Genomic DNA, 25,358 nt, shown 5'->3' on the forward strand with positions numbered 1-25,358 from the left:
CAAGAAGGGGGCACAGCAAGACTGTAAACAGATGTAAGGGAAACTACCTCTGAAGACACGGTATTACCCTGTTGACAGGTTTTCACTAAAGACAGATTTGTTTTCTTCACAGTATGAAGACCCCAACACACATTATTTTTTCTTAAACACTCTTTCTCTTTTGAGGCAAGAAGTCTGAATTTACAGTTTGTTTCTGCAATCTGTCAAGCCGCAGACTAATGTCACAGCTCACCATTCCAAACCTGAACTGCTTCCTTTGGTAATAATTGAAGGTACACCTGGCTACAGGACATCTGCAGCTCTGCTATGGTATTACAAAAAAAATCGAGTCAACACAGTAATGTATGTTGAAGAGGTGAAGTTCAGGTGAGTGCTAGGATGGTCACTGATTAATTACTTTAATTTTTGAACTGTTGCATTTGCAGTTTTTCAGAGAAAAAGTACCAAAAAAAAATTGTTTTACAGGTTTTTTTTTTTGATTTTCTCAGGAAACAGAGAAGTGTCTGCAACTTTCTCCCCTCCCTATTTCTCACAGTTAACTGTGGATTTCTCTCCTTAAAAAACATAATTTGATACAAATTTTCACTGGTAACATCTATTTGCTCACTAAAATTAAGTTTAGAAATCAGGTCTGTTTGCCAAAATATAACATAAAATCTGTGTATTTATATTATCTAACAAAGACTGCAAAACACGACTTCACGTTGTTTTTTACTCCCCATAAAAAACATGCTGTTTTTCACCCAGAATCTTCAAGCTATGTCTGCATTCTAATATAAATTATTTCCATTTCCCACTACTAATATGAAATGATAATCATGATGTTCCATACTTAAGACAAAGTATGGAATATATCCCTGCTCATCCACAAGTTGCAAGACTTCTGTTTAATAAGCACTACGTACAGTATTTAAGATCTGCATAATTTTCACATATACAGCAAATACTCAAGTCCATCTAATTTCCTTTACAAAAGCATCTTGATGCAATTTTAATAAAGACAGTATGCTTAAAAATCTCAAATATATAGTACATTTGTTCCTGTACATGTATGTGCAATATCTCCTGGCAGAAATACGAACACAGAATACTATGGCTTCCCCATTTACACCTCCTTTGGCAAACACAACTTTGTATCACATGATGTAAGTACCATCTTTGAAGTATTTCATGGATTCTAGTTGCTGAGTCATTGCAAGGACATCCTGAAACCCCGTACTGAGTCCAGACATGTGCTGAAAATAAGCTTCCTTCTCCACTTGGACAGTTAGGTTGTTTACACCAGCATCTTTCAGAATGGCTGTAACCTGAACAGAACAGTATGGTTAACATTAGCATTACATCTCCCAGTAACTTGCAGCACTGTGGCTCTGAAGTACTGTAGATTAAAAAAAATATCATTATAAAGAATTCAGTTTTCTGGGAAGAGAAGACTAGCTCCAGAGGGTATGGCTCTGCAACTTCTGCATATGGGGTAGCTCTCAGGGTCTTGCATAGGAAGTATCCTTTTAAGGAAAAGAGAAACCCAAGGCAGACAGATACTAGTAAGCTACTTATAAACCCATGACTAACACGCAGCTATCCCTACTGCTTACTGCCTGTTTTGCAGCATGAAATCCACCTCACCTACTTTTCTCAGAGCAGATGTAGTACCACTTTCAACAGTGAGGAAAAGAAAAAAAAAGCAAACCACCTTTTCAAATAGCTCTTCATGCAATTCCAAGCTAGCAGGCAAGGGGAGTACAGCACTAGAGACCAGCTCTGAGACATTAACTAATAGTTGCAAAAATAATCACAAGCAGCAGCTTCAAACTTCAGTTTACAACTGAAATTAAAACAGCAGGGTGTAAAAACCTTGCACTCACCTGCTGTACAATTCTCTGTTCCATCACATCTGGTATCACTTGCACATGTATTGTACCTGCCACAACACTTGCAGAATGACACCAAAAATGAGGATCTCTGTATGATATGACTCCCTCTATTTTTTGAATCTGCAAAGAAATTACATTAGCAGCATTTAATTTAAGAGCACATTTTAAACGCGTGTATGTACATAGCTATTGGTGACAAATACTTCACAGGGAAACAAAGCTGGACAGCAAAGCAGCTTTCCAGCTAAGACACATTCAGAAATACGTAGAACTCAAAAGTCACCTTGCTACTACGGTCAAAGACTAGAAGCTAAAAGTAAAACTAAATGAAAACCCCAGAAAAGTGCAATGTTAAACAGGATGAGAAAAAAAAAAACAAATAAACCTACAATTTAGGGCACAGATCCCAGCCACATCAATAGACACACTGAAGAGAAAACTGGCTGGGTATTTACCCATTTCTAGGGCATTTGTTACCTCACTAAGCAGGATAAGCAGCTATTTAGTTATCATAGCTGGACTTAAGTCAGAGATACAGTATTTTCCCATAACCTGTCACTTTTTTAAAATTGATTTTTGCACTTGGTCTGTCTGGGATGGATTGGACTTTTTTTCACAACAGCCAGTAAGATGCCGTGCTTTGCATCTGTGTTCTGGTAGCAGATCAGTGTTTGTCTATAGCTGAACAATGCTTGGGTGCTGTCAGAGCTTTCTTGCTTTTCAGCAAGGAGGCTGGGGGTGGGCAAGAATTGGGGAGGGGACAGAGCTGGGATGGCTGACCCAAGTTGGGCAGAGGAATACTGCATGCCATGCAACACTGTGCTCAGCAATAAAGACTGGGCTAGAGGAAGAAGGGGGTGTTGGGGCTTCCATGGTGGCTGCTGTTTATAGACTGCCTGCGTACTATCTGTTCTGCAACTTGGTGCACTGCTTTACCCCCCCCCCCCCCCCCATATTAAACTGAGTTTAAATTGCTCCCCAGTTTTTCTTGCTTTTACTCGTCTTGTTTTCTCCCATTCCACTGGCAGCAGTGGTGGTAAAGTGGGGAGCAAGCAAGTGACTGCTGGCTGGGGTAGCAAGCATATTGCTTTCCTGTGATGTATTTTTTTTAATGCTTTTCCTATTATATTTTAATGAACTGCTCTTCGATTGCTTTCAGTAAGTATTTTACTTTTCCTCAGTCTCCCAGAATTGCTGTTTTCCCTCATCATAAAGTGAAAGCCCACTCTGCACCTCAGTTTTCTTTCACTACACAAGCCTCTCACAGACAATTTCCATTTATTCTTTCTTGCTCTGCAAAATCATGGAGCAGATCCTCCTGGAAGCGTTCTCATGCAGACAAGTACACAAGTCCTCCTCTACTAATTAAGAGGCAATACAGGCTCAAGATACAATTCTGTAGCCTGAACTGTACACATCAAGTTTAAAAAGACTGCAGGCTTTTGTGACTTGCTATGTTACTTTCTCAGTACTAAGTACCTTTCCCATGCTGTTAGGGTACTTATCTGAAATCACAGTACTACACATAAAAGCAAAAAACTAGTTCAAGTTCTTTTAGTTGCAAAATAACTTTTATCAGTAGAACTCCCAATCCTGTCATATCTCTGTAGAACAGACTTAAAACAACTTGAGACATGAAGTTGTCTAAGACAACAAAGGCTGTCATACTGAACTGCTCAAGTTTACCAAGTGTTTGCATCGGAAAACACTTAGAATTGTAGTTCTGACCTTTTCTAAAGCAGCATGCAGATCCTTCTCCTGATCTGGAGGTATCCTCAACAAAAGCACTTGACAGGCATCTTTCAATAGAGGGATAACGCTAAGAAAAATCAATGTAGCAATAAAAAGAGAGCAGAGTGGATCAGCTATGAGCCATCCAAATTGCTGAATAAATATCGTGGATACAATAACACCAATACTGCCAAGAGTATCGGCTAACACATGCAGAAACACACCTGAAAACAAAATAAACTGATTAAGTTGAACAGTTCTGTTTAAAAGGTACCTATATGCTCAATAAAAGAAACACAGTATGGCTTAATAAAGATAATAAACACACCTCAAGCAACTATTAGAGGCAACTATCTTCCCAACCCAGTGCAAAACCACCCCAAAGCATTTATCTTTTTTACATGTAATTAGAAATCAACAATAATATTTCTAATATTTAATTGGATATCAACAATATTCGCTTAGAAATCAGTATTTTAGTTAGAAAAAAACCCAACAAACCACCCATTTTTACTCGCCAGTGCAATGATCTAAGCAGGCATTTGCAGATTAAACTGAATGTGAGTACTCTTGAAATTGTTAGTGTGATTCACACTATACAGCATATTCATTTAACTCTATACAGAAGGACTCACTGATTCCCAGAAGAGGTTAAAAATATCACTGTAAATACACCGGCCTGCCAGATATTAATGCATGACTTGGATTTTGTATGCTGATTCTGCTCCAGTTTTGCAAGAATATTGTCTATCTGTTACTGCTAGGAACTTTACACAGTTTATTGCTTTAATGGTGGGTGACACTCAATGGGCATAGGAAAGTAATCTCTAAACATTTGTAAGGTCAGTGCTAGTTAAGCATCAGGGTTTTAAAGAATAATGAAATAGCTAAGAGTATGGGCAGACTTCACAAAAAAGCCAGACAACAGAATAGCCAATTTGAATTTGGATGTAAAATAACCAATGGAATATGAGACTATTCACTAAAATGCTTATGCTCTGACAAGCTTACACAAAAAAATCATTCCTTTCTAGTTTTTTATAAGCCAGGCAGTTGGTAAATAACTACTTCCTAACTACTAGGGCAAAAATTCCAAGAAGGAGCTCTGCTGTAGTTTTATATATATTACCCTTCTTGGTTAGCTTCTGATTTTAGAGTTGAAAAAGACAGTTTCATCTTTACCACCTTATCTTCTGAGTCACAGACAGAAGCATATTGCAGATTGCTGGTATGCATTTGTTCTTTTACTCCTTATCCCTCATCCCAGTGTTTTTACAGCCAGAGGTCACATGCTACCTAGAAGCATGGTAATATCTTTATAGATAGAGACCTTGTACTTTATTTTTCAAACAGAACTTAGGAACAAGGACTTCAAGCTTATTCAATAATATTGACTGTTTATTGATATTAGCGAACACTGCAAATTAATGCTTTCTATTGATCCCCACGTATTACCCACATCTCAGAAAGCCACACAAAGAAACATTTCAAGCTATGTTCCTTCAGCTTAAACTCATTGATGAATCAACAGTTTGAAAAATTCATGTATACCATACTAAACGACTGTCAGATCACTTCTGGAGAGAGATTTTAGGAATGATGCATAGCAATAGGTCTCATTCTGAAAATCTTCAAAAGTCTGCTGGAAATCACATACACCATTTATGGTCCAACAATGTGTACTTGCCTCTCATGTTGGTGTTCATGCCTCCTCCAGAAGACCCGTGGGAATGTCCATGGCCGTGCCCATGGTCACTGTGTGAATGGCCATGCCCATGGCTGTGGCTGTGCCCATGGTGAGAATGGCTGTGATCATGTGAGTGACAGCCTCCCCGAGAAGCCCCATGGGAGTGCGCGTGGCTAAAGGCACAGATACCAACGAGGTTTACGATCAGCCCTCCAACAGAGACTGGCTGTGAGAGGGAGAAAAGTTGTGAACTTCACTGCCTCTTCCCAGGTATTCAAGTTTGCTTTCTAGAACATGGTAATCAAGAGTCACTGTGCACCTAATTAAGGAAAACTGTGAAAGCATTAACATAAGAAGAAGGATTATTCTAATATGGATTCCTCACCAATTCCCTTCAGTATACAAGCTAGTTTCAAAGGAGTCTTCTTCCCCTCTCAAAAAGATCCACTTTCCCTAACCCTCTCCAAACCCCCACCCAATAACCACCACCAGAATGCAAAACCTAATATACACAAATCGGGGCAAGATAGCAAATTTAGTTTTAAGAAAGGGTGATTGATTTTATTTACTTTCAAGAAGAGATAAAGTGGTTTGAACACAAGCTTTGCTTTGCTTTCACTGGCAAAAAAGAAAAAAAAATGTATATTGTATCTAGGACATGCACACCCATCTGAAGTTGTACTTGGCTGAAGAGTGAACAATTACTGCTTTACTGGTTGAGTTGTACGTTTTATCTCTCTGCCTATTTTTCTACTCTTCTCTTGAAAAACTAGCAAAGTATAAGGTTAACACCAGCTAACAAAGGAGTTAAGCAAGTCCTACTTGGGAATCATTAGGCCTCTCCTTGGCTATGAAAGCCTGTGCTTTTGTGGAGGGGGTAACCTCTTCCATTCCCAAGAAACAAAATCAGTAGTTAAAATGGAGCAAGCATTAAAGATTAAAAAGAACGAAAAATCAGGCCTTGATTCCAGCATTGCACATTTCTTATTGTGTCTACATAAAAATCTTTCTCTTTGTTACCGAAGACAGCAGGAGAGCACAAATTCTTGTGTGTGTGTGGGGAGACAAAACAAATGAAGCTGGAAATGTGATAAATGAATGCTTGGATTTGCAGTCTCAGTTAAACATAAAATTGAAGGAAATAAGCCATTACTTTTGCAAGAAACACATGGAAGCTTGAGAATTTAAGCGGGGAGCCCCTGAAGAGGCTGTGGAAGGAGACACCGGTGTAGTTAAGTTAACTACGCACATCTTCATGATTGTTTATGCCACACTAACACACTCAGCACAACGTTATGAATCCTGTCTGATTTTTCAGCTTTCTCAGAGACTAACACAAAATCTTTTCTGTAATAATTAGCCTTGGTATATGTAACAGCAGAACCAAATTTAGTCTTGTACAGATTCTTTAGTATCTTTCACTGTGGAAAGACCACCATCTAAAAAGATTAGAGCTGTAACATCTTAGGAAAGAAATCAATTTAGCTGTCATAATTGAATTACATTCTCCCCTATGTAGTTTTGTATTTTAAAACTAGATGTAGTTTGGATTTTAAAATTAGAATATGTCAAAAAGTCAAGGCACACTTTAGATCTCTTGTGTATGCTATTTTAGTCTGCCTTTTTCTTTCTAAATTAAGATAAACATAAAAGAACCACTAACTGCCAAAAAACATTCAATCTGAATGATGACACTTACAGTTAGCATGTTTGTATCTATGTCTGGAGGATCTACCAATCTGGCCACTGATTCCATGAAGACAAAGAAAGCAATTACCATCAGAAAGAGTCCATTAATAAAACCAGAGAGAATTTCTACACGTCCATACCTGAAAGCAAACACAGGTACTTTTGAGAGTGAAAAATGGTTACTCTTAACAAATTTCAGAATTATAATATGTAAAGTTACAATACATTTAATACAGCATTAAGATGGCTTTGATTTTTTTCCCTCAAAGACACAGGGTCAGGCGTCCTGTCTCTGCTCCCTCAAGGCTTCTCATGCCCTTCTTCACTAGTGAGGCATGAGGTTGAAAAGTCTTTGATCAGACTAAGTGCTCCTGAGCAACAACTAAAACATTGGTTTGTTATCAGCATTGTTCTCAGGCTAAAGTTGAAAATACAGTACTGCACTAGGTACTAGAAAGGAGAAAAATAACTGTTACAGCTGAACCCAGGACAGTATATAAAAGATATAAAACCGCCCATTCAGGACTTTGAAACTGCTAAACTGCTTATGCAATTTAACCGTACAGATTTTGATTATGTCAGCAAAATTTAAATCCTCTTATGAATGCTGACTTTCAACATGTATTTTTGTCTGGCATACATACATACATGGAGCAAGTCAATTTCTAAATAATATTAACAGTGATAAAGTTTTATTTGTAGAGATAAATTAAGATGGTATTTCAGACACACTTTCACAGAGGTAAGGAATGAACAGCATGAACACAAATGGAACAGAAGAAACACAGCAAAACACTGACAGACACATGTACCATTAAAACATTTGAAACATTCTCTATAGCAGGGTGTTTTGAAAATGAGCAAGTGGAATAATTTTCAGATAGTCCTTAAGAACCTAGTATACATACCCATAGGAAAATATGCGAGTTGCTTTCCATCTTGTCATCAGAGCTGCAAAAAGCCCCATCACTAATGCAGAACAATCAAAAAGCATGTGAAATCCATCAGAAATAAGACCAAGGCTATTGGTCCATACACCATAAAAAAGCTCCACAAAAGTGAAAGCCTGAAATGAAAAAAAAAAAAAAAAGCAAGAGGAAAAAAAAAGCTTTATTTTTCCCTTGAATATTAACTTGTAGTTTGATGTCTTGGTAGCTAGTGGGAAACTCTTTTCATAGGATACTCCACAGTTTTGAATGGTATTGTTCGAAGTATTTCTAGAACATTTTCTCTTGCTCCAACAAAATATAAGTGATATATTCCAAGTCTATGAAGAGACATTTCTGAACCTACCCTCTTAAAAGCCTTAGACCTAAAGAAACAACCGTCTGCAGGAGTAAATTTAAATTTTCATTTAGAATTTTAAACTAACATTGCGCACACAAAATTTTAAGCATTTTGTCATTAAACAGTGTAACAACTCTGATCTGATCTATTATTAATGCAAACACAGTGCTGTCTATACATCTGAAACAATTTTCTTGACAATTAGTTGACTGCTTATATCTTAGGAATTAGTTTTGAGAAGGTTACACAAACATTTTTATTACATACATTTTCCCTATATGGTTTACTATTATTAATTTGTATGCCTATAAACTTTCCAATCTTTCATATTCCATAATGGAATTCCTTAAAGTTATCATGAGTACTTCTCCCTATCTTCCTGGATAATTGCCAAGGGGAAAAGAGAGATCTTTGCAAATAAAGTCCTATCAGTTTTGCTTACTGAATCATTTTTTCCTACCTGAGAAAGAGAGATCCTAGAAATAAAACCAGCCTCCTCCAAAATGACAGTGATTAATCCTACACTTACTACTTTATTGTCCCCATCCTTGAAGACCCTATCAGATTCAGCTTATCTGCTGGTAACATTGAGATACTTCAATCTTAAATGTACCACCATACAAGTATTTACTTACTGGTGTAAGAGTTACATAGAGAACCAGACCCGCAGTGTGACAAAAAATCAAAACGACCTTCCACTTACTTTAAGATTATTGTAAGAATATTCTGTTTTAACATTTCATCTGATGAAACTATTCTACCAGGGGTCACTTTAAAGACAATTAATAATGGGAATTAAAGAGTAACTCTTCTTACTGTACTATGCATGTACTACTGTCATTCGGTTTGAAAATAAGAAAACAAAACCCCATGCACTTACCAGGTTTAGGCACAAGAAATAGAAGATCTGCCTAGAGTCATACTCCTCAAGGATTTGTTTCAGTGACTCCTTAATAAACCGAGGTAATGACTGGGAGCTCTGCTGTAATGCGTCACCCATGAAGTTATACAGAGGAGTGCCTTCAGGGGAATAGCCAATAAGGGTACCCTTTTGCCCTTTCCTGGAGGGGGAGGACAGGATATTGGCAGCTGCAAGGAAAGTATTGAAGTTTTTGTTGCTGTTTCTAAGCTTCACAGCTACTTTATAATATGTTTTACCAGCAAAGCTTACAGGAAATACGCAGGCAGCAAAGTGACTGTCAACTTCATCTTGAGGTTTATTATTAGATTTCATTGCTATGTAAGATTAGATCATTACTTCCGCAACAAAACAGGCCTATTACTTCTTCATCCAAACGAATTCTGCACACATCCATTTTTTGACTGGCTCCCCAGTCACATGAAAAACAGATTTATTAAAAGATAAATAAGAATACGTACATAAAATGAAGAAGACAGCACTCACTACCACCCCTCCAGAGAGAACGTGCTCTGTGCTTTCATGGTGTGGTGGCTTGCTCATAGCTCGAAGCTGGTCTGTTATTGGATGTGTCCAAAAATTGCCGAAAAGCAGTGCACTAATGAAAGTAAGAAAGGATCCATATCGAGCACACGTGGAAGCTTCCATCTTGACAGAGCATATAGATTCCACATAGAAATCCAGGATCACAACAAAAAAGATGACTGTTACAAAAGGCATGATGAGAGAAGACCAAGACTCTACTTTACTCTGCAACAAAAAATACATTTCAAACAGTGTTGTTCGTCATTAGATGTGGTTATATGTACACTGACTAGCATAAAATATAGTTCACTTTCATTACAAATGTTTTCAACAATCCATCACAACATAAATACTTTTACACTTTCGATTTATCATATAAACCCAGAATTCCAGATATAGAGAGACACATATAACTAAGAGGCACCACAGTACTTTATTTTAAATACTTCCATGCCCTTACAAGCAATGCTACATGCAACACAATGTTTGCAAGTATACTCTCCCCTAAGCATGCAGGCATAGCAAACACGTATTTAAATTACAACAATCTATTCCTCAGGAATAAGGAAGCCCTGTATTTATACAGTCATCAATACTTGTGCGATGATAGTACATGAATCCAGGATATAGTATCTGAGCTAGAAAAATGAAATAAAGTTACCACACAAACAGGAAATTAAGATATCACACAGACACACATCAAAATATAGAGGGAAAATTTCAAACAGAGCTTACTACAAAAATAACGATGGCAACTTTTTAAAGTTGGCAATTTTAAAGCTATTTTAACGGAAAGATTTAAACTGCACTTCACAAGAAGCATTATAAAAAATGACCGATTTTTGTACTTGCTACCTTACCTCTGTTGTCAGAGAGAGGACAATGACCCAAGGGGACAAAAGAAGGACAGAAACAAGATGAGACAAAGCTTGTAGACGCTTGGCTCCACCTACATCTACAGATAGTTTTCTGGAAGCCATGTGGAAACCAGCCTTACAGCACAATGCCAGTACCAGAAGCAGTACTCCTCCCTGGAAGCACAGAGGGATCCTGTTAGCATTTCTTAAGAGCCCAATACCTCACTCCAACGTGACTGAAAAAAAGATTAAAATGCTTTCCTTATCAACAGAAGGCAAAGGCAGGCTATTTACTGTAATTGTTATTCTAGTTAAAAACAGTAGCACAGCATACATGGTTATACCTCAGCTGTACATAGGATATATACTATTATAGGATATAGGATACATACTATTCACTAGGATATATACTATTCACAACAGCCTGGTATGACTTGAAGTTTAAAACTCTCAGTAATGTTAATCTGTATACAACAGTGATTTGGTGTGAAGAGCACATGAGGAAAAAGAAAAATCACAGGAAATGTGGCTTTCCACCTATTATTAAAAAAGTGTTGGAAGCATACATAAAGCCCAAAAGTGCCATGTCACCTTAGTCTCTAAGCTTCTCTTAACCTTTTCATTCACTTACCTTTAATTGCACCATACCACATTTCTTCACAATATTTCCTTTCAAAATTGTTCTATAAATGAATCACAAGATACACAGCATCTCATCTCCCTTAGGTCACAGTTGCTTTACACACAGTTAACCAGTCTCTCTTAACATTTGATTTATTTTTACATAAATACTTTCTCAGCTGCTGCATATATATTTTTTTCCCCTGGTTTAGTCCTCAGTGCAGCCACTTTATCAACAAGACTAAGCTAGGGTTTGGCTTGTGGTACTGAAGCTGCTCAGAGTCAATCAGGATGTAAAAATTACAGTGCTAGTTCAGTTCCAACATGGGGTGGGGATGATGAACATTTTGGTTTTGATTTAGGTTTGGATTAGCTCTAAGTTGGTGAAACTGTTATCTGCAAAACTTAGATAAATATTAGCCTACTAAAATATAAGTTATTTACCTTGTGATCTGCAACACCTAGGAAAGCAATTATTGTATACAGAACATGGGTAAGAGCACTGTCATGATGCCCCTCAGCTAAATAAAAGAAAGTTAAGGCAGAATTTCATTTGATGATTTTTTTTTCCCTTTAATCCAAAGAACAGGTAAAGGTAGTAGAAGACAACAGAAAGCAGAAGTAAGCAAACTGAGCTTTAGGGTTTGTCAGATCCTTAAAATTTAGAAAATATTAAAATATTTCCACAGAAAATAGGTAGTTAAAAATATGGGGGGGGGGGGTGTGTGTACATTTTAAACATAAGACCATAGTCACTGCTGAATACTGCACAGTGGTATCATGGTACAGGATTTAAGTTAATTTTGGCAACCAGACTTTGAAAAATATATTCAAGAGCATTAAAAATTAGATCAATTTTCATAAAAAGCACTAAAACAGTGATGTATCTAAAGTTTCATCATTCCAGTTTCTAAATACTTAAACTTTGAAAAAAAAAGAGTAATTGACAAGTACAATGCATCAAATATTAAAATCATAGTAACTTTTGGGAAAACTAGAGGGCACTTTAACAATTAATTTATTTACTGAAAACTCAATTGATTAATCAATGCTATCCCTGAATATACTATTTGCATGTTTAATTCCATGTTTTTATTATTTCTTCACTAAGTTTACTGTCACCTTGTTTGGTTTTACTGCCCATTGTTAGATGTACCACTTTTTGCCAGAATGCTTTACCATGTTGAGATGAACTGTTGAAAACTTACTTCAGAATTACTTCCAATTTACTCAGTGACTTTTAAAGCATGTTAGTAAGCTTCCACTTTGCAGCTTAACATCCATTGTTGGAGCTACTGCAGGCTACTTCACATTACTTTTCAGCCCAGCAACTGAACTGAGATTACCGCATTTGCAGAAGCACAGTAATTCTTTGAGATACCCTGCAATACCTGAGAACTCCTGGCAGACAGGAAAAGCCTGGCGACTGGAAAAAGGGAAACACTGTGTCCATTTGTAAGAAGGGTAGAAAGAAAGACCCTGGGAACTACCAACCTGTCAGCCTCACCTCTGTGTCTGGGAAGACCATGAAACAGATCCTCCTAGAAGCTGTGCTAAGGCACATGGAGGACAGGAAGGTGATTCAAGCACGGCTTCATCAAGGGCAAGTCCTGTCTGACCAACCTAGTGGCCTTCCGTGACAGAGTGACTACATCAGCGCAGACCTCATCTATATGGACTTCTGTAAGGCCTTTGACCAGGTCCCCTGCAACATCCTTCTCCCTAAATTTGGGAGATGGATTTGGTGGATGGACTTCAGTGGATAATGAACTAGCTGGATGGCTGCATCCAGAGAGTAGTGGTGTTCCCCAGGGGCCTGTACTGGGACCAGTACTATTTAATGTCTTCATCAATGACACAGACAGCAGGATTAAGTGCACTCTCAGCAAATCTGAAAATAACATTGAGCTGAATGGCACAGTCAACATGCCTGAGGAACAGGATGCCATCCAGAGGGACCAGGACAGGCTTGAGAAGAGGCCAAGTGCAAGGTCCTGCATCTTGGTCAGGGCAACCCCTGGTATCAATATAGGCTGAGGGATGAAGAGGTTGACAGCAGTCCTGTGGAGAGGAACTTGAGGGTACTGGTGAATGAAAAGCTGAACATGAGCTGGCAGTGTGCAATTACAGCCCAGAAAGCCAGTAATGACATGGGTTGCACTAAAAAAAGCGTGACCAGCAGGTCAAAGGAGGTGGTCCTGCCCCTCTCCTCTGCTCTCATGAGACCCCAGTTGGAGTATTGTGTCCAGCTCTGGAGTCCTCAGTACAGGAAGGACATGGATCTGTTGGAATAAGTCCAGAAGAGGGACACAAGAAAGATGAGAGGGATGGTGTACCTCTCCATGGGAAGGCCTGAGAGGGTTCAATATTTTTAGCCTGGAGAAGAGAAGGCTCTGGAGAGGCTTTTCCATAATCAAAGAGGGCTTCTAGGAAAGATGGCGTCAGACTTTTTAGCAGGGCCTGTAGCAGTAAAACAAGGGGTAATGGCTTTAAACTAGAAGAGGGGAGATTAAGACTAGAGATAAGGTGGTAAATGACCCATCCCTGGAAACATTCAAGGTCAGGTTGGATGGGACTTTGATCAACCTGATCTTGTTGCAGATGTCCTGCCGTACTGCAGGGGGGTTGTACTAAATGACCTTTAAAGCTCCCTTCCAACCCAAACCATTCTGTGATTCTGTGTATCTTTCTGGATATATAGAAAAGACTGCCAGCCAGCCTGTCAACCATTTACTGCACACAGGCTACAGTCACTATGTCTAGAGTTTCTAATGAAAAAGGATAAAACTGGTTAAAGCTCTAGAGGGCAGGGGGCTCAAGAATGCTGGCTGATATTTAAGGATCATGTGCTGCAAGCTCAGGAGAGTTGCATCCCGACTAGAAGGAAATGGGGCAAGAAGACCAGGGGCCTCCATGGATGGATAACCACCTGCTGAGAAAACTCTGAGGGAAAAAACTTACAGAAGGTGAAGCAGGGACAGGCAGCCTGGATGGAATACAGGACATTGTCCAGGAAGCTAGGGATCAGGTTGGGAAAGCTAAGGCCTAGTTAAGAGTTGAATCTGGCCCGGATGCCAAGGGTAACAGGAAAGGTTTCTATAGATATGTCGCAAACAGAAGACGGATAGGGATAACATGGGCTCTCTCTGGAAGGAAACGGGAGAACTGGCTACCCAGGATTTGGAGAAGGCTGAGGATCTCAATGAGTTCTTTGCCTCAGTCTTCACTGGCAAATGCTCTGACCATGCTCTCAAGTCTTGGAAGGCAGATGCAGGTGCTAGGAGAATGAAAATTCCACTGCAGGAGAGGATCAGGTTCAAGATCATCTTAGGAACCTGAATGTGCACAACTCCATGGGACCTGATAAAATCCATGAGTGGGTCCTGAAGGAGCTGGTGAATGAAGTTGCTAAGCCACTGTCCATCATATTTGAAAGATCATGGCAGTCAGGTGAAGGCAGTCAGGTGGAAATAGGGAAATATAACGCCCATTTTCAAGAAGGGGGAAATGGATGACCCGGGGAATTACAGAGCAGTCAGTCTCACCTTTGTGCCTGGCAGGATTATGGAGCAGATCTTCCTAGAAACCATGCTAAGGCACATGAAAAACAACAAGGTGCTTGGTGACAGCCAGCATGGCTTCACTAAGGGGAAATCCTGCCTGACCAATTTGGTGGCCTTCTATGATGGGGCTACAGAACTGATGGACAGGGGTAGAGCAGCTGATGTCATCTACCTGGACTTGTGCAAAGCGTTCGACACTGTCCCACACGACATCCTTGTCTCTACATTGGAGAGACATCAATTTGATGGATGGACCACCTGGTGGATAAAGAACTGGCTGGGTGGCCACACACAAAGAGTTGTGGTCAGCAGCTCAGTGTCCAACTGGAGACCAGTAACGAGTGGTGTCCCTCAGGTACCGTGGTTGGGACCAATCCTGTTCAACATCTTTGTTGGTGACATGGACAGTGGGACTGAGTACACCCTCAGCAAGTCTGCCAATGACACCAAGCTGTATGGCTCAGCTGATACCCTGGAGGGAAGGAATGCCAGACAGAGGGACTTTGACACACTTGAGAGGTAGGCCAATGCCAACCTTATGAAATTCAACAATGCAAAGTGCAAGGTCCTACACCTGGGTCGGAGCAATCCCAGGCACAGCTACAGGCTGGGAAGAAGAGAGATTCAAAGCAGCCCTTTGGAGTAGGACTTGGGGGTGCTGGTGGATGAAAAGCTGAACACGACCCAGCAATGTACAGCTGCAGACCAGAAAGCCGACAGTGACATGGGCTGCATCAAAAGGAGTGTGACCAGCAGGTTGAAGGAGGTGATCCTGCCCCTATACTCTGTTCTCGTGAGAACCTGCTTGGAGTATTGTGTACAGTTCTGGTGTCCTCAACAGAAGAAGGACACGGAGCTGTTGGAACAAGTTGAGAGGAGGGCCACAAGGATCATCAAGGGACTGGAGCACCTCCCGTATGAAGATAGGCTGAGAAAGTTGGCGCTGTTCAGCCTGGAAAAGAGAAGGCTGCGTGGAGACCTCATAGCAGCCTTCCAGTATCTGAAGGGGGCCTAGAAAGGTGCTGGAGAAGAATTCTTCATCAGGGACTGTAGTGATAGGAGAAGAGGTAATGGGTTAAAACTTAAACAGGGGAAGTTCAGGTTAGATATAAGGAAGAAGTTCTTTACTCTGAGGCTGGCAAAGGAATTGGAATGGGTTGCCCAGAGAAGTGGTAAATGCTGGGTCCCTGCTGTGTTCAAGGTCAGGTTGGAGACAGCCTTGGGAGACATGACCTATTGTGAGGAGTCCCTGCCCATCATGGCAGGGGGCTGGAACTAGATGATCTTAAGAACCTTTCCATCCCAAACCATTTTACAATTCTATGATTAACAGAGCTGATGAAAAACATTTCTGGCAATCCTAAATGGGCTGGTATGTGCAAATGGGCAGGGAGACTTTACCTTTTAGATTTTTTTACTTTTTAGATTTAAAATCTATAGCTGTGTTCTAAGTTATCAAACTAAGCAATGCCATTTATTTGGCTGTAAATATTAATATTTAGACATAAAAGTAAGATCTTATGCTAGAACATTATTAGTAGATAAGATTCCTATCAAGAAAGATGCAAGCATATTTAACTCAGTGCATTCAACTTTTACGTTCTCCCTGCTCCAGTAATAATAGTCACTTGCTTTTACACATAACAAGAAAGGATACGATGTTCTGCTATTTTAGCCATGAGGTCATCATTATCAAAAAGCAGTAAGCAGATTACAGCTATGATGAAAAATGCAGCACCTCTTGTCTGTAAAAAAAATAATAAAAATACCAAAATAAACCAAACACAAAAACCAAACAAAGACCACTCAGAATATTTTTATAATGTGCTGTAACAGTTTAACATAAAAAAATCCAGGAAATCAGTTCCTTCCTTCCTCCCCTCTCCTGGTCAAGATAAACATATTTTAGTTCTGTAAGAAAACATGAGAAAAAAAAAAATGTGCTACTTAAGCCTGATGATTTAATATTTTGTAGCATCAGGGAGCTGTGAAGAAGATCTAGTGGACAAACTGTAGAATTTTGTCTTAGGGGAATAAAGGCTAGAGCACTGTACAAAGGCTATGAGTAAGCAGAGCTTTGCAGCAACTGTTTTTATGGGGAATGGACAAAAGCAAGTATGAAATCTCAGCTTGCAGAGCTTCCAGCAGACTTAAAACACTGCAATTTTGGTAGTCATCATCTTGGCAAGACACCGAGGTCTACACCTAAAAAATAATATTACAATTAATTTTCTGAAGCCAAATATAGCTATCACATTCTTGTTTCAGAAAGTCAGCTGTCTTCTCTTTACCACAGTTCACTTCATAAAGCTGAAATATTCAGAGGACAGGGTTATCACTCCCTTGTTTCTGCTGCCTCACATGTGCATCTTAACTGTCAAGTATGGTCCACTAAGGTAGAGACTGACAAAAAAGCTCTCTACACCTGGCTGGAGATAAGATTTGTCTTCTAGATTAAGAAATTCACGCTGATCGCTATAGTATCTCAGTTTGAGGGGGGCAGGAGTGTCAGAGCAGATGACTGTGGTATTCACTCTAACAGCACCCTAAAAGTCATTACGGGACTCCAGCAGCAGTTATGAGACAGAGATTTCAAAATTCCCAGCCTAAGGCAGCACCAAAGACAGCCTTCCTCTTACACAACAAGTACTCTAGCCTCAGGTATATGATATTGTAAGGCATCCTTCTCCAATTGCCACTATTTTTGAGTGAGAGTGGCCAAGATTCCTAGGTGCTGGGATAAGGTTATTCTATCTTGGGCTGATAAGGCACAGTTAGGGAACACCTTGTGAAATTGTTTGTAATGGAACTCAGACAAAGGATGTCAGAAGTACAGATTTCTGATTACATGAAGCACTGTGCCCAAGTATTCAGCACATACAGGCTCATGCAGACATTAAAATACTTAAGAGAACCTTCTGGCAGAAAAAAACAAAGTTTGTGAAAAGCTACTGACACTGAAAGGACAGGCAATGATATGGAGACTGTACTGTGGGACTGCAGCGCCTAAAGGGCAGGACCACTACACACACATGTCCGCTCATCAGTTTGAACTCCAAACCACGTTACAAAGATTGCTGAAGTGCAAAAATAATTCTCAATATTCTTTTCCCCATATAAACAGAGAAACTTCTCAGGCATGTGCTACAGATCACCAAGAGCTTCACCCACTGTTTCTCTCTTAATGCTGTGTTTATTATTTCACTAATTAAGCTACACAAAGCACAGTTTCGATGAATATAGATCCCAAACACCATTCCAGGTAAAGAAGTACTTGAACTTTTAGCATTCACTAGTTCTTAAATTTGATAAAGTACATTTTTAAATACCTTTGCTGGTCCTCCACCTGAGCTTGTGAACAAGACACTAAGGAGTGACAGCACAACCACATCACTGTGCTCAAACAGCAACAATGTCCTATAAAAAAAGTGAAATAAACACTTATGCCCAGTCACAAGGAGTTTCCATCACAAGCTTGATATTTACGATTTCAGCTAAAATTCAATGACAGAGCAGTCAAAGACTTAGCCTGTGATTTCAGCACCAAATTTAAACAATTCAAAAGGATAAATGCAAATCTATTTGCCTTCAGCAGCAATAGCTCTGGCTGTGGACAGCTAGACATATCACAAAACAAGAACTTCGTAACTCAAGGAACAGATAAAAATTATTCATTTATAAACTGCTTTAAACTGTACTTTCTTCTAATAACACAACAAGATACTAACTTGATCAAGATGGAATTGTTATTCTTATTACAACACCTCGTCTAAACCAAAGTTTCTGGTTCCCAGAAAAAAAGAGGTCTTGTTCTGTTGTACTACATGCATTTTATTGAGGTGTTGATCTAGCAGTTTATGCAACCTCAGAACCTCTCAATTGCTGAAAATAAGAAATTCTGACTTTCACACCATCTCCTTCAGAACACAAAGGCTGACTAACAAGCTATACTGACAGCTTTCCAGAGCAGAACATGAAAGTAATAATTGCTGTCAAGTTTACCAAGTGTTTCTGTCATTCTCTGCGTAAAAATACAGTCTGCTAGGGTCCACTTTACTGGTTCTGTTTGGGAAGACTGCCAGCACCCAGAAAGGCACCACAGTATTAACAAATCCTGTTATTCTCTGGTATGCCTTTTCCTTTGTTGGCCTAAAACCTCAACTTCTAAAATGTACAATTTAAGGCTTTACCTGCCTCTTGCTAATGAAAGATGCTTTCTAATACATTAACCTTCATTTTTTGAATTCTCATGTTATTCTTTAATAGTTACTCAACACTGCTAACAAACAGCACAAGCGATTTTACTGGGAGTATACATATGCACTAATGCTACCCAATTCCACCACAGCATTGGCACGTGGCCAGGTAAAGAAGTGCCCTGTAACAAATGCAGAAACTGATTCTAGTCAACTGGTACAAATGCAGAAACTGATTCTAGTCAACTGGTATGGGAATACAAGCTGCTACCACTGGCTGTCAAGCCATGGACTTCAAACAGTTAATTCAACAATTTGAGTTAAATTAATGAGACTATGGAAATTACAAAAACTACATTCACTGTAACAGCCAGTTCTCTTGTTATATCATTCACATCAGCAGTTCAAGCACTATCAAGAATTTCCCTAGCATCCTGTCTCAAGAATGAATAAAGACAATTACAAGTTCTACAGAGAATTATACATAGTTTTTCCAAAGGAAAGCACAACAGAGTTCACAGGAAAAAGCACAAAGATTTATTTAAAACCTCAAACACTAAAGCAAGAGGCTGGCGTTATGGGCTGATGGACAGAAAATAATAAACAATGCAGCAAGACATGGGAAGATCACAAAAAATAGCATAAAAGGAGAAACCATTCTTCATTGTAAATATGTAATTACCTCAGTGGTCCACAAAGAGTAAGGCCAAAAAACCACAAGAGTGAAATGATACATCCCACAACAGCATGCTTAAAAATTCTCATCCACTGCAAGAGAAAGGTATTTCATTATAAATTTCTCCACAGTTTCAAAATAAACACCCCATTATTAGTATTTTTTCAGCAGAGTAGCTGTGGAAATAGAGTGTAAAACATATGCTCTGCAAATCCTGCAGAATTTAGAGTATGATTATCTTCCTTCCTACTTTGTCAGGCAACTAAAGCTTGGAGATATTAAGAACCAGAATTACTTATTTCTTTTTTACCACAGTAGTACATTTTCTAGTATAGTCTGAAGTCTCTTTAACAAAAAGCCTGGAAAGAAGGCTGAAAAAAAATCAAGTTCATTTATCTGCCAAAGACGCTGGTTATTTTGTAAATTATTGTCTATATATCTGATAAATATTTATTGAACTAGATCAAACATCCAAGACAAAGAGACTAAGACCTTAAGTCTACGAATATTTATGCATATATTAAATTCTTTCTTCAGGAAGCATGTTCTAATTCAGCTATTCTATACACTATTAACTTTAAATGTAAGTTTTTTAATAAAAGTAATTCCTTTTGGAAATACATGAGAAAGACAAAGTGCCTATGGCAAACATCATCTTCAAATCCAGGAATAAAAATGTTAGCAACAGTGAAACTATAAAGGGATGAATTTTTCTCAACACAAATCAAAGATGCAGTTTATACCTGTCTAATCATGAAAGCATCTGACATTTGGCAGTCCTTCAGATCCCTTCTACTTAGCATTTACCCCAATAACACTGTGCACAGATCAGGTTTTGTGCACACATAAACCGAAGAGGAGTAAGGGGCAGATGAAGAAAAATTGTTTCTTATAAAACAGCAGGTTCCAACCTGCCCTGCTCTAGCTTCTCAGGATACTAGGAACTGAATACAGATCTGAAGAGCAGTTAGACTAGCCCCTTATCACAATGCACCATGCAGAAAGCACTCTTTTAGCATAGGGAACATGACTGGGGCACTCTGACATTCCGGCAGTCCAGAAACTGTCCCACTAAACTGTCAAAGTCAGTGAAGCAGACTAAGCTCTTTTTGAAAATCCAGTCCTCAAAACAGGTGCTTGTATGGAGCCAAGGAGCAATCATTAAACAATACTCTCAAAAGGAGCTGACAAAAGCTAAAATACTGACTTGCAAAATTTTACAGTGCACTAGGCAAAAAGTTACTTACACCCCTTCTGGAAACTGCAACCATATCTTCCAAGTGGAATACTCTCTGTTCTGCTTTCACTTTTGGCAAGAACCAAGTTGTCAAGGATATCTACAAAGATGTGAATCACTATTACATAGACCAACTCACCTGACGCTTGGTTACCACTTTTCCAGAGGAGAATGGTTTTTGAAACAAAACCATAAAAAATGCCGACCTGTTAAAAGGAGAAAATGTTCTCTATTAGTGTATTAGTTCACAGTTTTTTATTCAAAGCAGTTCAAAATAACCAGGTCTCTCACATCAGGCTCAGTTTACAAAACGTCTTCCTCTACATTTTTCATGAGCAGGCCTGACTATACTCACTGCTTTTATTTTCCCTGATGCATTACATGTGTCAGATACCAGTATAAATGTGATGCCAAGTGAGCTGCAGTTCTGGTAAACTTTAAAGGCAAGTTCTTTAGAGAACGGCTAATGAGAAGTCTACCTATGCTTTACAGATTTGCGATCTCAGAAGTTTTGAGGAAAAATAGTACTATGGCTTTTTATTGGCAAGATACATACACCCATTTATATGGAATGTGAACACACAGTCTTTGTTGAAAATGGTAATAAACAGTGTACGTGTTCCTCAAATTGGATCAAGAGTGAAGAGGAAAGACTATGATGGTTGGGAATATGCAGGTAAGGGGAGCATGCAAGCAAGAGGGCCAGAAATGTAAACAAATTTGAAATAAAAGATAAAACTGAAGTTCCAAGTGTTTCAGCCCTTGTAAGTTTATTACAGAAATGCTCTTCCATATCTTATCAGTTAATCATGATGCAGGATTGCATCGGCAAAGGTTGTTTCTGTATATTGGCTATCAGTTTCTACACTGTAGCTCTTTATCAGGGGAAAAGGAGCAGTTGGAAGCTCAAAAAAACTACAGGAATACAAATTACAAGGAAGAAAGCATGTCTTCTACACCCTTGAGAAAATCTGGACATTCCCAAGCCTCCTATAGTCAGCACTGTCATAATGTGATCAATTTCATAGTAGCAAAACCACTTAAGTTTCTTGAGGGTACACAGGAGTTACAGAGATTTCTGGATAAACCAGGAGATGGAAAGCCACCAAGTGTATGAAAATTAACAAAACCAAGTACAAGATTCTGCATCTGGGGTGGGGTAATTCTGGTTAATACTGTATTAATTGCAGGGCGAGAGGCTGGTGAGCAGCCTCATTGAAGAAGATCACAGAATCACAGAATTGTTGGGAATGGAAAGTACCTCTGAGATCATGCAGCCCAATCTCCATGACAAGGCAGGGCCCCCTAAAGCACGTTACACAGGAACACATCCAGGTGGGTTTTGAATGTCTCCAGAGAGGGAGACTCCACAACCTCCCTGGGCAGCCTGTTCCAGTGCTCTGTCACTCTCAATGTAAAGAAGTTCTTCCTTGTGTTGATGTGAAACTTCTTGTGGTTTGGTTTATGGCCATTGCTCCTCGTCCTGTCCGTGGGCACTACTGAAAAGAGGTTGGCACCATCCTCCTGACACCCACCTTTGAGTATCTATATGCATTAATGAGATCCCCTCTCAGTCTCCTCTCAGCTAAACAGGCCCAGCTCCTGCAGTCTCTCCTCATAAGAGAGATGCTCCAGAGGCCTGACCATCCCTGTGGCCCTTTGCTGGACTCTCGTGGCTCCTTGTTTGTCTTGTGCTGAGGAGCCCAGAACTGGGCACAGGACTCCAGATGTGGCCTCACCAGGGTCGAGCAGAGGGGGAGGATTACCTCCCTCAACCTGCTGGCCACACTCCTCCCCATGCACCCCACGTTACAACTGGCCCTCCTGGCTGTAAGGGCACACTGACGGCTCATAGTCAACTTGTCATCCACCAACACTCCCAGGTCCATCTCAGCTGAGCTGCTCTACAGGTCAGCACTCATCTGTCCTGGTCCTGGGGTTCTTCCGCCCCAGGCGCAGTGCCCTACACTTGCCCTTGTTGAACCTCATTAAGTTTATCTCTGCTCAATTCTCCAGCCCATCAAGGTCCTGCTGAATGGCAGCACAGCCTCCAGGTGTATCAGCCACTGCTCCTAGCTTTGTATCATCAGGAAACCTAATCTGGAGGTCTGGGTTGATGGCAAGTTGAATGTGAGTCAACAGTGTGCCCTGGCAGCCAAAAGGACCAACCATGCCCCAGGGTGCATCAAGAACATCATAGCAAGCAGGTCAAGGATAGTAATTGTTCCACTTTACACTGCACTGGTGTGACCCCACAATGAGTACTGTGTGTGGTTCTAGGTGCCTCAACATATGAAGGCCATCATGCTATTAGAGAGTGTCTGGAGGAGGACAACTAAGATGTTGGAAGACCTTGAGGGAAAGACTTGTAAATCACTTGGTTTGCTCAGTTTAGCAAAGACAAGGCTCAGGGAGTGTCCTTACCACAGCCTACAACTGCCTCAAGGGGGGCAGCAGAGGAGGAGGTGCTGGTCTCCTCTCTATGGTGACTAGCGATGGAACATGAGGAGATGGAACTGAAACTGTTTCAGCGGAAGTTCAGGTTAGACATTAGGAAAAGGCTCTTCACTGAGTGGGTGGTTAGTCACTGGAACAGACTCCCAGGGAAGTGATCACAGCACCAAACCTGTCAGAGTTCAGGGAACATGTGGACAATGCTCTTAGTCATATGGATTAGTTTTAGGTAGTCCTGTGAGGAGCAGGTGGTTTTACTGATTTTCTTTATGGGTTGCTTTAAGCTTGAGATATGATTATGAAATTATAGTGAGCAGAGATACAAAGGAAAACCATTGCTATGAACAGAACATTTCCTGGATACACTGCTATGCCTTCTCCTTGATTACTCTGTAACAACATAATGCAGGGTATAAGCTTGACGGTGACAGAGAACGCCGTGGACAAGGCATGATGTTAGGGGGGGGGACAAGGCTTCCCCCCGGCACACTCACCCCAGCTGCACTATAAAGATAAACTGCACGAGATGCACCGCTTTCAGGAGATCGTAAGATTCAAACAGACCCACGGCTTTCAAACACTTGGTGAAGCACAGCAGCGCGATGTACCGGGTCAGCCTGCAAGAGGAGAGAGGGCAGCTAAGGCCCGCCGCCGCGCACTCGCCGCCGCTCCGGGCCCGGGCCCGGGCCCGGGCCCGGGCCCCGCCGCCAGCCCTGCCCCTCCCCGCGGCCCGGCAGCAGGAGGCCGCCGGCTACGCGAGGCTGAAGGGGGAAGCCCGCTGCTGCCCAGAGGGACGTTCGGCGACTGGCAGCCCCCTCGCCGCTCCCCCCCGCCGCCATTACCGGGCGCTGGGCGCATCCACGGGCCCCAACACTCCGCCGCCGGCCAAGGCCTGCCCGCTGTACTTGTCCTCCATGGCGGAGCGGGCGGCGGGCGCGGCCCGGCGCTCCTGCGCGGGAAGGCTACGAGCGCTCAGGCGCCGCTCACCCCCCGCGGCCGCCGCTTCCCCACGGAACCGCTGTAGGCCAGCGGACCGCGTAAGCCACGGCCAAAGGGCAAGGAGCGGAGACGGGAAATCGTTTCCGGGGCACGGGAAGGGGGAAAAGCCTTTCCCTTCCCCCGTTGCACTTTTCCCTCCGTTCCCCCCTACTGCCTCTTCCTCCCTTTCCCCCGTCCCCCTGTACCCTGAGAACGGGGCTGTATGATATCATCTGGTATCAGAAGTATAGTGCAGCCGTTCTAACTAATAAAATGATATATACCAGTCACGGGACGCTTTTCTGTCAGGGAATAGCAGGAATTGGCTGCAGTGAATTATATCACCCTTTTCTTTCCGTCTGAAGAAGTTGGTCAGTATGTACAGCCTTGCAATTTGTTTCATTGAAAGGGAAAGTGAATTGTGGAATTGCATTTTATTTTTATGCAAGCCTGTCTATTTTGTATTCTGTAGAAAGCCTTACTGTCCTGACCACTATCAGGACCAAGCAGCAGGAGAGGATCTTCCTGCTCATGGCTCTGAGCTAGTAAGTGCTTCCACCAAAAATACATTCAGTTTTTCACTTTTTTTTTTTTTTTTTTTTTCTTCCCAGGACCATTGCTGCATATCATTCACTGAGTATCTCTTCTTTTCTTCTTCTCTCCCTTGAACTTCACCAGTCTGGTATGGTCCTAGTTTCCTAGATGAATTTCTATTTATGCAGCTTTCTGGGATCATATTTTTTGTTTAACACCTATCAACTGAAATGGAGTCCACCCCCAGCAGCCTGGTGATTCTGTCGGTGAGCCAGGAACCTTGGCACATGTGCCCTGTGAGTTGCAGAAGCACTTTCATTGCTTTGAATAACCCAGTATTTGTTCTGGCACCTCTGGCAGTGCTTTATAGCTGTCCTCCTCCCCTTGATGCCACCGTTGTACACTTTTTGGACAAGGCATCAACATCACCATGCTTCTACCCAAGTCTGATCCTGCTTGCAAAGCCACTGTATGTCTCTTCATGCATGCACTAGGTTGGTCAGGGTTTTCTGGTAACAGTCACGAATTTG

At 40.8% G+C, this 25,358-nt stretch overlaps 1 protein-coding gene across 1 annotated transcript; it reads right to left on the bottom strand.

The window, feature by feature from the left end:
• Positions 1–646: 646 nt before the first annotated feature.
• On the bottom strand, positions 647–24,392 carry SLC30A5 (solute carrier family 30 member 5). The gene is made up of 16 exons (XM_057405469.1): positions 24,159–24,392; positions 23,811–23,933; positions 21,002–21,068; positions 19,632–19,717; positions 18,083–18,170; positions 16,411–16,498; positions 11,635–11,711; positions 10,573–10,743; positions 9,649–9,937; positions 9,149–9,357; positions 7,890–8,047; positions 6,992–7,121; positions 5,293–5,518; positions 3,603–3,829; positions 1,866–1,994; positions 647–1,307 (listed from the first exon to the last, which is right to left on the bottom strand). The coding sequence occupies exons 1-16, from the start codon at positions 24,230–24,232 to the stop codon at positions 1,137–1,139; spliced, it is 2,313 nt and encodes a 770-aa protein (XP_057261452.1). The 5' UTR covers positions 24,233–24,392; the 3' UTR covers positions 647–1,136.
• Between the last annotated feature and the right edge of the window lie 966 nt (positions 24,393–25,358).

The sequence above is a fragment of the Pezoporus wallicus genome, unplaced genomic scaffold (genome assembly GCF_028554395.1).
Source record: "Pezoporus wallicus isolate ANWC-B61680 ecotype Strahan unplaced genomic scaffold, APGP_CSIRO_Pwel_v1 scaffold_2696, whole genome shotgun sequence".
In the NCBI taxonomy this organism is placed as follows: domain Eukaryota; kingdom Metazoa; phylum Chordata; class Aves; order Psittaciformes; family Psittacidae; genus Pezoporus; species Pezoporus wallicus.